The sequence below is a fragment of the Syngnathoides biaculeatus genome, chromosome 7, assembly GCF_019802595.1.
Source record: "Syngnathoides biaculeatus isolate LvHL_M chromosome 7, ASM1980259v1, whole genome shotgun sequence".
Classification (NCBI taxonomy): Eukaryota; Metazoa; Chordata; class Actinopteri; order Syngnathiformes; family Syngnathidae; genus Syngnathoides; species Syngnathoides biaculeatus.
Genome location: NC_084646.1, coordinates 8,690,861 through 8,707,077, shown reverse-complemented (window position 1 = coordinate 8,707,077; position 16,217 = coordinate 8,690,861). Strand labels below are relative to the sequence as shown.

General features: G+C 43.4%; 1 protein-coding gene across 1 annotated transcript in view; it reads left to right on the top strand.

Moving 5' to 3' along the window:
* Positions 1 to 5,351: 5,351 nt before the first annotated feature.
* The window catches only part of atp10a (ATPase phospholipid transporting 10A), a 34,179-nt gene continuing 23,313 nt past the window's right edge, over positions 5,352 to 16,217 (top strand). The window contains exons 1-6 of the mRNA XM_061825562.1: positions 5,352 to 5,413; positions 6,493 to 7,449; positions 13,011 to 13,215; positions 13,306 to 13,391; positions 15,162 to 15,268; positions 15,337 to 15,468. Coding sequence (XP_061681546.1) covers positions 7,034 to 7,449; positions 13,011 to 13,215; positions 13,306 to 13,391; positions 15,162 to 15,268; positions 15,337 to 15,468 — 946 coding nt within the window. The 5' untranslated portion in view covers positions 5,352 to 5,413; positions 6,493 to 7,033. The remainder of the gene's footprint in view (positions 5,414 to 6,492; positions 7,450 to 13,010; positions 13,216 to 13,305; positions 13,392 to 15,161; positions 15,269 to 15,336; positions 15,469 to 16,217) is intronic.

Genomic DNA, 16,217 nt, shown 5'->3' with positions numbered 1-16,217 from the left:
CTCCCACTCCCACGAGCCCCCGGTATATCATTATGTTTAGTATGTTTTTTCACTTCATCTTTCGACGTGATTTAATTTTTGTTATACATATTTCAGAATTTTTTTCATGTAATTTAATTGAAATTATTTCTTTGCCACATTTCAACTGAGATTATAGTGAACTGTAGTGCCGTTTCATTTTATTATAATCTGTTCCTTGGTAAATTTTTGTACTAATTTTTTTTTTCAATCCATCCATCCATGTTCTCAGCCGCTTATCCTCACAGGGGTCAGTCATTTTATTTCATTTATTGAATTTAATATGATCTAATTCATTTTTCAGTTAATGTATTATTTCATTTAATTATTAATTATTTTAGTTCCCCTATTTAATAAATGTAATTACTGGTCTAATTATTTAACTCCTCCAATTAAAAATATATAATTTATTTTATAGCTCACTTCTACTTTTTCATTCAAATCATTTAATACCATCCCATTTAATTTATATAACGTTTCATATTTTGAGCAATTTAATTAAAATGATTCAATTACCCCCTTCACAAAGTTTTCGCCTTTTGAATTACATAGTCTAACTTTATTTGATGAACATTTGTTGCGTCGTTACTTTTTATTTAATTACAGTTTTCTAAATATTTAGTTTATTTCCTTTTTGTGTAATTTTATTTGATAAATGTAGGTCCTCGATTTTCTTCATACAATTGGTTTTAAGGCTTATTTTTAATTACATTTTTTAATCACTGAATTCACCAGTATCATTTATATAAACTATTTCAGTATTTTCTTTTTTTAATTGATTGTTTGTATTTAATTAAGATAAATGTTATTGCATTCCTAAATCAATGTATTTGTTTGTATAGTATGAAAGCAATTTCATTGTAATTGTTTAGCTATGCCGTCAAAACTTACATTTGTTAGATTATTGCAAATTGGATTGTTTATTTTTATTTGTGTGTGTGTGTGTGTCTGTGTGTTATTAATACTGTACTATCCATTCATTTTTTCTTGAATTAAAATACCCCAAAATATGATATAGCGGGCCCACTGCTGCAGTTTCCTGTATCCCCACTTGGAGTCGCTCTAGGCACACATCAATGGCAGACAAATGATGGTTGACGGCCTCTGTCAGTGCAGTACGCGTGTACTGTATATATTTTCATTTCTGATTATGCAAACAGTGAAACATTAGCATATTCTACTCATGATTCAAACCTCAATCTCCATGCAGCTGTTTTCAACCCCTTGCCTCCATCTTCTTCGCATTTGCGCCTATATCGCCAGCCATTAGGCCGTCATTTGACACCCAATTAAGGCGGATTTCAATATCATTAGCGGCTCTTCCATAAATCCCAGAGAAAGCGAGCCATCGTTTGCCTGGTGGCCCGCTCGACAATTGTACAGCAGCGTGCAATCTGGCAAGAACCAGCCAGTCGATGATTTTTCTTTGACCCACTAAACATCAGCAACCGGAAGAAAGGAAGAAGAAAAAAAAAATAATCAATGAATAATGTCTTGTATCATAAAGGTTTGGCCCCTAATTTGGTCATTTATAACAGTATTGTACGTCGTTTTATGGTCGCCATCAAGAATGTAACCGGGCCAACTTTGGTTTTAGGAAGTTTTTTTTTTACAAGTTACTAGCTTTTCAGTTATTGTACATAAAAATTGTGCAATGGTACGGATTTCTTTCACCCCCAATATCGATTATAGCACGACCGCAATTTTGTCATCGTCTCGTTCCCGTCCAAAATTGAGCCGATAATCACGACGTGGTTTTATGAACTGCCTGAAGTTGTTGCCATTTCAGGTTTGTCATTTTTCCCAGTATCAATGGACCTTTCCGACTGCCGATCTTAAGCTCCGCCCCCCTGAGCTACATTAGCCATGCCCCCCAATCTTCCAAAATGGCGACTTAGCATAACAGGTTTGAACTGGATTCTCTATCGCGTATTCCAGATAATATCGGGGTATGTTTTTTTGCCAAATGCGTCAGACTTGTCCAAGAGAGTTCTACAGACAGGTCTCAACTATTTCACGCAAGGTTATGTACACGGAATTGAGATTATGGACGCAGCGGGACGCAACGTCAGAGTTACAGCGAAACGTTGGCGATCGATGCAAAAAAGTTCGGCGCCTCACACACTTCATATTGAAATCCAAAAGGATAAAATAGTGGAATCGTACTGCGCGTATAAAGCAGGGTGAGTACTTTTTACTTGCAAAGATCACACAAAGAGGCAAATAAACGTTTCTCTTGCATGACATGTAGCATTTACGTATCCCTAACCCAACTCTTCGGCATAAAACATAAAGCACTGATAATAAGTCAATCAAACTCCGAGAAGATACTTCTCCTTCACTTACCTTCGAACATACAGCCTTGTGTTTGTTGATATTGTTCACATTTAGCTGCACGTGCGGCCTTCCGGAAGCCTTAATCCATCGTAGACACTTCCTCATCTGTGTTTTAGGCTTTGGAAAATGAATCAACCTAGCAGGATATCTTTTATCAGAATCGCACGTTCCCCAAGCGCAACTGAGGACCATTTTCTCCGTAACATGAACTTTTCCAAGCGCCCGCTACTGACAACCAGCATTGCTTGTGGGACAATATGGCGGCGAGAGGGGCGTGTAAAGACAATGCGGCTATCTGATTGGCTATTATTGGACGAGTGATTGACAGGTCGGAAAGGTCCATTATCGTATCATCACTGCGTTGCATATCACCACCTAGTGGTGAGTTGGCTCAAACGGTGCCGGTCCGAAGTGGCAGGCCCAAACGTATTGTGAAGGTCTTCTGGGAACGTCTGGCAGAATCTCCTGTCAGAAGGGGTTTCAACTCCCCCCCCCCCCAAAAGAAATTTGCTCGTGTGGGCATTTTTGGGACTCCTGAGGCAGCTGACGGCTACCGCCTGGCCAAGCAAAATGCAGATTCGGTGGTCGCCGGAGGCACGGGAGGAGTACAGCGAGGTCACGGAGAGACTTCCAGACGGCTTCGAGGAAATTCCGGTCCACCATCCGGCGTCTCGGGAGGGGCAAGAAGAGAACACGCATTCCCAAGAGGAAGGAGAGTCTGGGGTCTCTGAGGCGGGCTCTCCTATCTCTTGGGTAGAGGTCACCGAGGTAAAGAAGGCGATAAACCAAAAGCCCCAGCTCCCAATTTACCGATCTATTTTGATCTATGTTCCAACCCTCACCTAATGGTCACGAGCCGTGAGTCCTGATCGAAAGAACAAGATCCCGGATGCAAAATGAGTTTGGTCCGCGGGGTGTCCAGGTCTTCCCTTGGAGATAGACAGAGAAGCTCGGTCATCCAGGCAGGGCTCAGAGTAGAGCCGCTGCTCCTCCGCATTGAGAGGCGCCAGATGAGCTGGCTCGGGAATCCGGTTAGGATGCACCTTGGACGGCTTCCTGGTGGGGTGTTGTCACCGGGAAGAGACCCCCGGGGAAGACCCAGGACCCGCTGGACGGACTACGTCCCTCGGCTGGCCCGGGAACGCCTCGGGATCCGCCCGAAAGAGCCGGAGGAAGTGGCTGGATGGATAGAAAATCCCACAATCATGAGTTGTAGTTTTAATCCATTTTTTTCGAGGGATCATCCAATTGTGCTTTCAAAACGAAGAAAAGCCATCACAATGTCATCAAATGTAATCAGGTACATTACTTCGAGAAAGTAATCAAAAGTAGCCATTGCAGTACTCTTGCACTTTCAACAGGGTAACTTGTAATAGTAACTCGTTACATTTTCAAAGTAATCTTCCTGGTACTGCTGATGGGTTGATGAGAGCAAAACGTGGACTAGCAGAACACTCGGCGCATGACGCAATCTGCGCACATTCAAGCATTTATTATATAAATATGTCTGGTGCTTATGATTTGTATCTTATTCCTGTTTTTTTTTTTTTTTTCCTTATCTTGTTTTCGACTGCAACAAATGTACTTTTTCTTCCCTTCCTTCGTGGCTTTTCAAGGCCGGAATGGAATCCTACCTCACATGGACCTCACTCATCCATCACGAGGACACTTCGAGAAGAACTCATCCATTTTTAATCCTTCAAATTTAATTTTTGAAAAGTTCACTTTTGAGTGAGCATGCAAACAGATGTTTATAAGAGGATGGATTTATCGAAATGTTCCGACGTTGTCTTTTCCGGACCACTTCCAACCGCAACATTCTGCGTGATTACAACACAGCACCGTTGCATATTGGGGAAATAGGCGGAATAGTCGGGACTTATTTGATTGGATCCATGCCCGGGTTGCTCTCCTTTTATTTCTTCTTATTGTTGCAGCTGCGCAAAAGTGTTTAAGCGGCGAGCGACCGAAAGTCATCGGGTTTGAGTGCCTGTCTGGAAAAACTTGAGGGCGATCGTTTCCACAAAACATGAGAATTGACGCTCGTGTCGGACTTTGGCATAGCTTGGAAGACTTGGATTCGTCAATGGATTAACACAACCTGTTTTTTTTTTTTTTTTTTTCTGGAGCTTGTTTTCTATTGATATGATCGGTTTATCAATGTGACACACAGTTTCTCTGTTTCACTGTACAAAATTTCTCTTTTGCACTTTTATTTTATTATTAAGTTTCAGAGTTCATCCAAACTTACCTCACTGATGGATGGAAGGAGTGATTTTGAGTTCTGTCTGAATTGATGTTCCAAAAGTAAATAAACAAACAAACAAATAAATAAATAAATAGATTAATTAGTTAATTAATTAAAAAAAAAAACATGAAAACAATCTCTAGGTTTGGGGGTGGGCCATTACATTCATGGGCAGTGTGGCAATTGTTTTGCCTTATTGTGACAAAAGTCTCCTAACAGGCCACAATCAAGGAAATAACACTCCTTTTTCGTTTATGATTATGTTATATGATGGAGGAGGAGGTTGCTTTCAGCTTGTCCCTTTCGGGGTCGCCACAGCGTGTCATCTCAGATGAACGCACATATATGTTTTGTATATGCCCTTCCTGACGCAACCCTTCTCAGGGAGTGGAGGCCCCAGTGGATACGAACCCACAACCCCTGGTTTACCAAACCAGTGCTCTAACCACTGAGATAACTTTACTAATTTATAATCTCGGCCCAAAAATCTAACTGCTAACTTTGACCGATGAGTTATCCCCTCCTGATACCAAATTATGTCTTCAGATTAAAACACGTAAATATTTTGATACACTGAAAGATATAATACGTGAAAATCATGATGTCCCAAAAATGGGACACTGCCCATAAATGGGTTAAGGGTTTGTCAGGGCTTTGGTAGTTGTGATGTCATTAAACATGAAAGCGCAAAGGGAAATTTAAGCGTGAGCTTTGATTCATTTCAGGGGGCCCTTTTTTCATAAATCATGTGCGGTGGTTGGCACCACTGTGCGCCAGACCCAGGTTAGACCGGCGTTGGTAATTTTGTAGGTAAGTGCAAACTGGTGGATCTACTACTTAATTTGCTGCCAATTAAAGCGGCTCCTCTCATTCCCTTTAAACGCGCAACTGACTCTATCGACAGAGAAATTTCGGTGGAGAAGATGACGACGCGTGATTGCAGCAACCTCTGCTCTGGCACGCGTGGAAAAAACAAAATCAAAATAATAAATTTACAGTTTGAAAACCAAAACTGCAAATCATAGACTTTTAATGAATGATAATTGAACTGTGTAAACGGTACCTGAAAGCTTTGCTGGGCAAAACCTCAGGCCTTAAAATCAATTCTGTGCACCCAACGCATGCAGGAAGGTACTGTATGTTATTAAATCCAGAAAAATAGCCGCCATTTTCTTGCCATTTCCCCTGCGCCCGATTTCATAAATGCGGATGTAGCGGAAGTCCACCAACAGTGCACAACCAGTTCAGGGTGTACCCCGCCTCCTGCCCGTTGACAGCTGGATTTGGCTCTAGCACTCCCCGCGACCCTCGTGAGGATAAGCGGCGAAGTAAATGGATGGCTGGACAGTGCATTTTCTCATTGTTTCAAGTTTGAATACTTTTCAGATTGCGTTGTTGGGAAATCCCTTTGCAACCTGATTTGTGAAATTTTCAATGTGGAAAATGTTGCCCAAATTGGGTGACCAAAATCTGTACGGACTTGATTGAGACATTCTGGTCACAAATTTTCTCATGATTTATCAAATCAAATCAAATCAAATCAAAAGCCTTTATTGTCATTGTATGCTGCGCATACAATGAAATGATGAGTGCTTCTCCACGAGGTGCAATAAAATAGAATAAAAAAAATGAAGAACATCTTAAAATAGATAAAACATCAAGGCACAGTTTTTGTTAAAATAAATAAATGAATAAATGCACAAAAGTGCAGTTGCACTTACAGTGATTTCTGGACAAGAACATAAAAAGTGACATAAAAACTAACTCTTATCCGATTCTTTCCATTTTACTCCACTTCCAAATATATTGTATTTTTTCTTTTTTTTTTGAGTGCGGTATGGTATTATTAAATCATCTTTTTTTTTTTTGTCATTTCTTCCCTCCTGCAGTTCGCATCGGAAAAGATTCTCGCTAACTTCCTGTGGACAGGAACAGCAACTCCGGGAATACACCGCGTGGCACTCGCGGGGGCAGTCGGGACCGGGGCTGGGTTCACGGGCGGCGGGGTTCGGCTCTCACGTTTCCAGACCAGATCTACACAAGCTAATGCTTAAGCGGTTAGCTTCTTGAAGTCTAAGAGTTATGCTAGCTAGCTAGCTCGCTGGCCGCATCCAGGTGGTTTGTAGGTCGGCGAGACGGGGCGGGCATAAGTCAGCATCCTTCCCGAAGTGGGGTGGGGGTCGGGGGGGGGGGAAGCGGAGAAGACCCAAACAAGCTAAAAGTTGTCCTCCTGGCGGGCGGAGTGAGGACATGGATGAAAAGGAGCTGTTTTCCCGAAGAAAATAAAACGCCGAACCAGGGCGGGGAAAAGAATGATCACCTAGCCGCTAGCTCGGGCTGTTCTTCCCCCCCCCCCTCGCCGCGTGAAGAGAAAAGTTGTGGCGTCGCTTCCCTCCGCCGTCCCCGAAAGAGAAGCCGTCTCGGTCGGCAATGGCGAGCCGCGAAGGAGCCGCCGCCGCCGCGTCCAAAGTCAAACTCAAGAAGAAGAGAAAAAGCAAAAAGGAGAGCAAAACCCGATGCGTCCGCGCCAACATCCACGCCGAGGACGGCAAGGACGACCCCAACCGACATTACGCCGACAACAAAATCAAGACCACCAAGTACACGCTGCTCTCCTTCCTGCCCAAGAATCTCTTCGAGCAGTTCCACCGCTTCGCCAATGTTTACTTTGTCTTCATCGCGCTGCTCAACTTCGTGCCGGTGGTCAACGCCTTCCAGCCCGAGCTGGCCCTCGCCCCGGTCGTCTTCATCCTGTCGGTCACGGCCATCAAGGACCTGTGGGAGGACTACCGGAGACACCGGTCCGACAAGGAGATCAACCACATGGACTGTCTGGTCTACAGCAGGCGAGTACACCGAAACCCTTCTTGTCATGTATTGACAGCGGGCTTCTAACATCGCCAAAGTTCACATTAACAACGTGTAACTTTTATTGAAGAAATTCCAAGCTTGCGCCTCCATGACACCTGTCAAAAGTGACTTGTTTTCGAAGAGTCTTCATAAATCCAGATTTGCTTGCTAGCAAACTTCATTCCGCGCACAAAATGACGTTTTCCTTTCAGTTGACACACAACCTTTTGTCCCCTGTGGGGTGCCCAAACTTTAGTCTACTTTCTAAGAATCTTGTTTTAGAACAGCATGCCCGACAGTGTTGCCCAGTTGCAATGGACCAATGTAACTTCAACTCCATGAACAACATTAATTCACCTTATATTTTGATCACTTTAAAAAAAAAAAAAAAATCATCATTACATTCCCCCCCCCCCATGTTGTGACTTATATCAAGTGTGCCATTCCAACCTTTTTTTTTTCTCCCATTTGTGCTGTTGACAAATTACATGCTGACCGGAACTTGGAACGCCATCCATCCATTATCTGAGCTGCTTATCCTCACCAGGGTGGCAGGTGTGCTGGCGCCAATCCCAGCTGACTTCAGGCGGAGGCGCAGCCAAAGGGTATATTAGACAAATAATAATAATAATAACAGGCCACCAAATTCACACAGTACTTGAAGTCACTGAACAAAATCGCTGCTTTTAATTCACCTTTGACGTGTGCGCACTGTTTCAAAGTTAACACATTAGCATCAACAACTGAATATTTCTAAAATTATTTTTACTTTAATCGAATATCAAGTTGTAGCTTTTGTCAAGTTGACATGTCCGACATGCAATTTGTTTGCTTAAGGAATGGAAATCTTGAGGCGGGATGGTGGACCAGCTGGTAAAGCGTTGGCCTCACAATTCCGAGGTCCCGGGTTCGATCCCGCATGCTCTACCCGTGCTGCGTGGGTTTCCTCCGGGCACTCCGGCTTCCTCCCACATCCCAAAAACATGCAACATTCATTGGTCAGTCTAAATTGCTCCAAGGTGTGATTGGGAGTGCAGCTGTTTGTCTCCATGTGCCCTGCGATTGGCTGGCAACCAGTTCGGGGTGTGCCTCGCCTCCTGCCCCTTGACAGCTGGGATAGGCTCCAGCGCTCCGCGAGACCCTCGTGAGGATAAGCGGTAAAGAAAATGGTTAGATGGATAATAATAACAGGCCACCAAATGCACACAGTACTTTGAAGTCACTGAAGAAAATCGCTGCTTTTAATTCACCTTTGACCTGTGCGCGCTGTTTCGAAGTTAACACATTGACATCAACAACTGAATATTTTTAAAAGTCTTTTTAATTTTAATCAAACAGCAAGATGTAACTTTTGCCAAGTTGGCATATCCAACATGCAATTTCTTTGCTCGTTTTTCTTAACAAATGAAAATCTTGAACGCCATCAAAGAAATCAGTTTTTAAGTTCCCACAGGGGTTGGTCCCTTTGATAGCACCATCAAAGGTTGCTTGTCGTATCATTTGAATCTAGTTTTTACATTTAGTTTTAAATGTATCTTGTTTTTTAACAGCACTTTGGCAACGTTAAAGTTTCCAACATACAGCGTTATGGTATGTTTCACTAAGAAATGAAACACTTGAACTCCATTAGTACCGAATTTTCTAATTTTTTTGTAGTTTACATTTTAATTGTACAATTTGTCAGCAGGTTATTTTTAAAAAAAAATTAACAAACACAAAGTTTGCACTCCATCAACAAAATCACACACAAAAAAAAAAACGTTGGCTTCACCCTTTGAATTTGACCAGAAAGGCTGGCAAATCATAATTATCACTAACACATCTTTGAACAACTATTTACTTCAGTTTTAAAAGTATCAACTGTAATTTTGTATCACTTTTGTGAATAAAAAGCTTGCTACCTACATTTTTATGGGATATTGTATTAGAAAAGGCGGCACGGTGGATCAGCTTGTACAGCGTTGGCCTCACAGTTCTGAGGTCCCGGGTTCAATTCCGGATCCGCCTGTGTGGAGTTTGCACGTTCTCCCCGTGCCTGCGTGGGTTTCCTCCGGGCACTCCGGTTTCCTCCTCCATGCCAAAAATATGCGACATTCATTGGCCACTCTAAATTGCCCCTAGGTGTGATCGTGAGTGCGGCTGTTTTTCTCGATGTGCCCTGCGATTGGCTGGCAGCCAGTTCAGGGTGTACCCCGCCCGCCTCATGCCTGGTGACAGGTGGGATAGGCGACCCTCGTAAGGATAAGCAGCAAAGAAAATGGATGCATGGATGTATTTAAAAATTAAACACTAAAAACTATTTAAAAAAAAAATGTTTTTTTTTTTGCTGCTAAATGGTGTTTACCATTTGCATGGTACCATGACGGTCGTTTAATTTTGCTAACATCCACATTTCAAGCCAGTTTTTGAGCAGTTGAAATCAAATTTACTTCAGCGCTTTCAGATTTTGATAGTTTTGACACTTTTCATCATACCGACAAGAGGTCATGAATTAAAACAGCTTCCTGTCTGGCCATGCCCACACGCAGTAATTGTGTACGTATTATCCAAAAGTGGACCCGATTAGCTTTGTAAAGAATTGCAGACTTGTGTGCGCCTAAAAAAAAAAAAAAAAAAAAAAAAAGTGTCCGCTGTCCTCGTGTGTCCTCCGCCTGTGTTTTGTGGGGTTTTCCTGCGCTAATGAAAAGCGTGGCTGTAGCGTGCGTATACAGAGCATAATTCACGGCGGTCAAAAGGCTCTGTGTTTTGACTTTTTAAGTCCCGTCTCTCATGCAGCTCCCGTCTAGGTGACGGTGCCGCATACGTGGCAGGACGTTCCTGCTTCTGTCCCGAAATGCTAATATTTACAAAAAAAGTTTTGATATCAGAAGATAGCCGGTGGGAATTGGGAGTAAACCTGGACTGGAGAGCATCTAGTGGGGTTTACGATGCGTAAACACTGGCTTGGCTCTTGCTGATGGAGGTCCACTGTGAAGCAAACAAGCTCTCGCTTCGGGTCTGGTCTTTGAACTGGGTTTGTTTTCCTGTGAACTCGTTTTGAACAGGTTTCACAGGTTCCTCATTCCATCTATAAAAAACGAGAGATGGAATGACCAAAACGGATCACAGTTATTGATATTCATGTACTGTTGCTATTTATGTTACCAAGATATGACCGTACATTACACTACATGCATGCACATAAAGCTTTGCTGTTTTTTATTTTGAATACAAAATTGAATTTTAACAGCACCCCCACTTTTCAGAAACTGTACTTTACTTGAAAGCATCGAACCACTGTCTATGTGCAATTTTTTTTTTTATCCAGTAGAACCTCACAAATTCAGATATACTGTATCATAACTTGTAAAGATGTATTATGTAGCACTAGATGTTACTATCCCTCTATTCATGCATAATTCGGCCCCGATGAGGCTCTGAGGGACAAGTGATGGCACCCTACGGGTTAACAAGTGGGCTTCCTTCCGTCATCAAGCGTTTCACTGATAGGCCCACGACATGACTCGAGAGGGTTCAGCAGTGAATCCCGGAGTCCCAGGTTCACCCCCGAGGTGCCGTCAATTCTCCCGAGGGCCCAATGGGGGTCTTTCCTCTTTACCCCAGTCGTGCATACTTCAGCCGCTTCCGCTCATACGCCTCCTCGACTGCCCCCTCCCAGGACACTGCGAGCTCGATGATGTAGACGAGCTTGAGAGAGGCGGACCAAAGCACTAGATCTGGTCGTAGGGTGGTAGTTGCAATCTCAGATGGAAAGCAGAGCTTCTCGTCCAGGTCTGCCAGCAGCTTCCAGTCTCGTGCACTGCCCAGCTGTCCGCTGTCCGGTGGCTTGTTGGTGTGGTCGGATTGACTCTCCCCCTCCCGAGCAAACAGCCTTGGTTGCCGGTTGGGTGACAAGGTGGGAGGGCGTTCACCCTCATCCGCTGGTTCTCCAGAACACCAGCGAGACACTTCAGCGCTTGGTTGTGCCGCCAGGTGTAACAGCCTTGAGTAATGACAGTATAAAATAAAATCTAAAGAAATTACACTGTTTATGCCTCAGTTCAATGGATATTGTGCCGTTCCTTCTGCTGTCTTTGCCTTGGCCACCTGGGGGCAGTACAATAAAGACAGGACCTACATGAAGGTCCTCGTCACAGTTACTCAGTAAGACAGGGAAATATTTGTCCTTCTTTGCAGGTGATGAAGAATGTATTGTCTGTCTACATGGGTTTCTGTAGTTTTTGTTCAAATGTGTTGTCGTCAACACCACATCGTGGATTCATTAGCTCATTCATTCAAGTTTTCCAAAAATGTGCTAGCAATAATCTCGCATACTCTACTGTTACAAAGAAACTTCCTGTTGAATAAAGTCACTTATCGTGATCCTACGTTTTCAAATTCGCCACCGCAGACACAACAAGCAACGAGTCGGTGCGATGTTCACCGTGACTTTGCAAAGTGGCGGCGTTGTACACTGGGTTTCCGCTGGTGAAAGATGACAAAAATCATGTGCTCTGCTGACTAACGTGCGTAAATTTATTGGTCACGGCGCATATTTCTCAGCTGAGGGCAACGTTAAGCTATGAGTATGTTGGTAAAGTGCAACCCAAACAAAATGAAACTAAACTTTTTCCATGAATTGCAGTTCTGTTTTTTTTTAATGCCCCAAGAATTCACAAGATGTCGCCAGAACCTTGTCTAAATGGGAAAGTAGTGTCATTGAAGTTTGTTGAAGGGAAACATCTCGTCATCCGTCTGGAATTTTCTATACCTAAGCCTGAAATAGTCATGGCCTTTCATATCAGATGTGTTGGAAATACATTTGGAAAAAAAGTCTTTCCTGTCAGCTCTAAATGATCGTTGAGTGCTGAAGGACAGTCACAGAGCTACATAATGAATATCTCTTATTTCATAACGTGTCTGCATACTTTTAGGGGGCTACGAAATGAGTCTGTATGCGTGTGAATTCTCCCATCAGAACAGCGCAAACTCATTCTATTATAATGAAGACTAAAAATAGATACTTCTTTCCTTACGTGTGTGAACCTTGTGACACAGAGACGTCTCGCTAAATCTACGTCGGCGCCTCCACCGGGAAAGGTTTTAGTTGCCATTGATTTTTTTTTTTCTTGCTAACAATGCTGGGCACCGTTGTTACGTCATCCCGTGATGGAATTACGTTAATTAGCCTGCAGTAGAAGTTGATTAAAAAATTGTAATAATAAAATGCTTTTAAATGATTATATGCACGTGTTTGTACGACAAAGATAAATACAGTGAACTGTATCAAGGCCGTTATTCTTTTGCGCATTGCTCAAGGACTACAATGGATTCATAATCAAGATTTTTCAGTGCATAATATTCCCCTCCTAATTCCCACAAGAAATAAATTAAGTAAGGGACAGGAAGTGTAAATGTGTTGCAGTGAAGTACGTTGTCAGTGTTGTAAACAAAAACAATGCAGCTCGGCATCTTGTTACGATTGACAAGTTTGCCCAATTTCATGTCGCTCATTTAAACTGGTTTAGGTTGCTAATTTAGTTTTTTTTTTTTTTTTTTTTTTTGCCTCGGCCAGCAGGACAGAGCGGCGCTACGTGGAAAAGTTCTGGAAGGAGGTGCACGTGGGCGACTTCATCCGGCTGCGCTGCAACGAGATCCTGCCGGCCGACGTTCTGCTGCTGAGCTCCAGCGACCCCGACCGGCTGTGCCACATCGAGACGGCCACGCTGGACGGCGAGACCAACCTCAAGCAGCGGCAGGTGGTGCGCAGCTTCTTTGACCTGGTGAGCCCGCGTCACTTACCGTCACCGGAACGAGACGGCGGCGGCGCGGGCGTACCTAATAAAGGGGCCGTGGTGTGGCTGGTTTCGCAGGACTGCGACTTCGACCCGTCCAAGTATGACAGCGTCATCGAGTGTGAGAAGCCCAACAACGACTTGAACCGATTCCGAGGATACATGTGAGTATTGTAGCACATGTCACATGGCATATGTGCTTGTTGTTCCGAATAAGGTCAGGTGAATTCTGGGAAAGATAAGATTTGTGATTCCCTCCTTGTTCACATTTTCCTTCAGTTTTGTGTTTAAATTTGCGTGTTTTACATTTGGACAAAGTTTTTTCCTCCAAACTTTTGTTTGCACTGGTTTTATGATTTAACTTATGGTTTGTTTTTCTGAAGGCTAACATCCTCAGGACTTTTGAGGTTGTCTTATTTTTTTCAGTGTCCCCCATCCAAGCTATTTTTATATATTTAGCCATTTTTACATTTTTACCAAGTAATGCTGTAAGATAAAAAGCCAAAGAAAAAGTGCTGTGGGGTCTTCTCGCAGATCAATTTTTAGGAAGTGTTGTGAGCGTTAAGGAGCCTCAAACAGCGCAACGTTAAATCAAGTCACCGAATTGCCCACATGACTGGTTTTCTCAGGAAATTGGTGCTGATATGATAATGACGCTCTCTTTTCGGGTGAAGGAAGATTGGCCGCTCTGGTTTTTAGGCGGTGATAAACTGGGAGGTGTTGGGCTCTATAAATGGACGCCGTCGCCTTGACATTTTGCCGCAGAGTTGGGCGGGATGACACGTAACGATGTAAAATCGTAAATCTTCACACGTCCAGGCCGTCAGTCCTTTTTCTTTTTTAAGCCCAAATGTCCCACTTGCCAGCCGAAAATGCAGAACGGGAAAATGCTCGGGTTGTGCCGCTGTCACGTAATCGACCTGATTTGCGGGACGTTCCCATTCACCTCCAGCAGCAAGTGGAAACAGGGACACACAGAGTCTTTTCTACCTTGGAAGAAAGTACCAGGAAGTGAACATATGTACTGTGATGTCCATCTTTGGAAACAATTATTACTCAGAGTGTAGATTAAGAAGAAAAAAGGTAGAGCAGAGAATCAGGTGGTGGAAGTTGAAAAAGGAAGAATGTCGTGTGGCCTTTCGGAAAGAGGTGAGACAGGAGACGGGGGCACTGAAGAAACAGGAAGCAGAACTGGAGGTAGCAGAAATGAAGATGCTGAGGTTCTCGCAGGTTGGATGGGATTAGAAATGAGCTCGTTCGAGGCACAGCCAAAATTGGATGTTTTGGAGACAAGATTCGAGAGAGCAGACTTGGATGGTTTGGACATGTTCAGAGGCGAGAGAGTGAGTATGTTGGTAGAAGGGTGCTGAGGATGGAGCTCCCAGGCAAAAGAGCGAGAGGAAGACCAAAGAGAAGGTTTATGGATGTGGTGAGGGAAGACATGAGGGCAGTTGGGGTTAGAGAAGGAAGATGCTCGGATGGAAAAAGATGACACGCAATATTTGTATTTGGAATTTTCGCAAATACCACTTTTTTTCAGACCAAGTGTGAGTACAGAGTACCGATCCTTGATAATGCCTTTACGCTGTGCAATTGAAATGAGAATGTTGTGTTTTAATATTGTTGGAAAACACAAACTCAAAACTGGATAGAAGTTTCACTCAAATCCATGTAACACTTTTTAGAGTAACATCACTGATAACAGCTAACTGCATGTTTTTCCAACAGTCTTGCTACACGTTTCGCCGACGTTGCGTTTTCATTATTTGGTCTCTCACTCAAAATATGAGGGAGCACTATGTAAAAGGAGTACGTACCGTAAAATATAAAGGAAAAATATAGTCTGGTGGATGTATACCAATATTGGAACCTGTTTTTTCGCTGTTGCTGCGATCTTTGATTTCACCACCAGCCACTTTGATTCATTCCGATAGAATCCACCGGAGTGGCCGACGAGACGCACTTTACAAGGACAACCTGCTGCTGAGGGGCTGCACCATCCGCAACACGGAGGAGGCGGTGGGCATCGTCATTTACGCAGGTGAGCGACACGCCCACGGCGGCGCTCGGCGCCGTCCGGACGTTGGTGACCCCTGCGTGTGTCTGCAGGTCACGAGACCAAAGCCATGCTTAACAACAACGGGCCTCGCTACAAGCGCAGCAAACTGGAGAGACAGATGAACCTGGACGTCTTCTGGTGTGTCGTCATCCTGTTGGTCATGTGCTCCTTTGCTGCTGTTGGTGTGTGACAGTGCAGTGCAACAAACACTCCAGTACATCTGCGCACACACACACACACACGCATATTTTCATCTAAATCCATCTTTTGTTGACAAAAAAGATGGTCTGCAGCTGTGATTACTATCAAAGCAACTGGAACAGGCGGGGAAAACTAAGTAGAAATGCAGCATAATAAAAGCAAGAAGGGAACACCAGTTACAACCGATCCACATCCCTGGTTTACAGAAAGTTGAATGATAAAGTGTTCTTGCTGAGAGTCCGGTCAAGCCAACTGGAATTTGGAACAAAAACAGGAAGTAAATACCAAAATAAAGCCAGTAACCCAGGTAACAGTCAACATTTCTAGCTGATACCAGTTACATAAGAATGGAATAAAATGTAAACATTTTGACAACAAAAAGTGTGAGCCGATACCTGTCCGGCTTAGAGTCGGATCGTGGCAACTGGAATGGAGAACCACAGATCTTTTGTTTATAAATAGTTGGTTGATTCTTGTTCCGGTGGACTCATATCAATTCCTACGTTGATTGCAAACAAATAAAGGAAGTCGAACCTCACCAAAATAAACCTGGTAATTGGACTTGGATTTGTCCAAGACACCAGTTACAGAAGATCTGAATAAAAACTTTTGTTAACAAAAAAGTGGATTAATACTGGCTATGGGCTTGGAGTCGTATCAAGGCATTGCAGCACAAAAACAGGAAGTGGAAACTCACCAGAATAAAGCTGGGAATAGAATCAAACGCCAA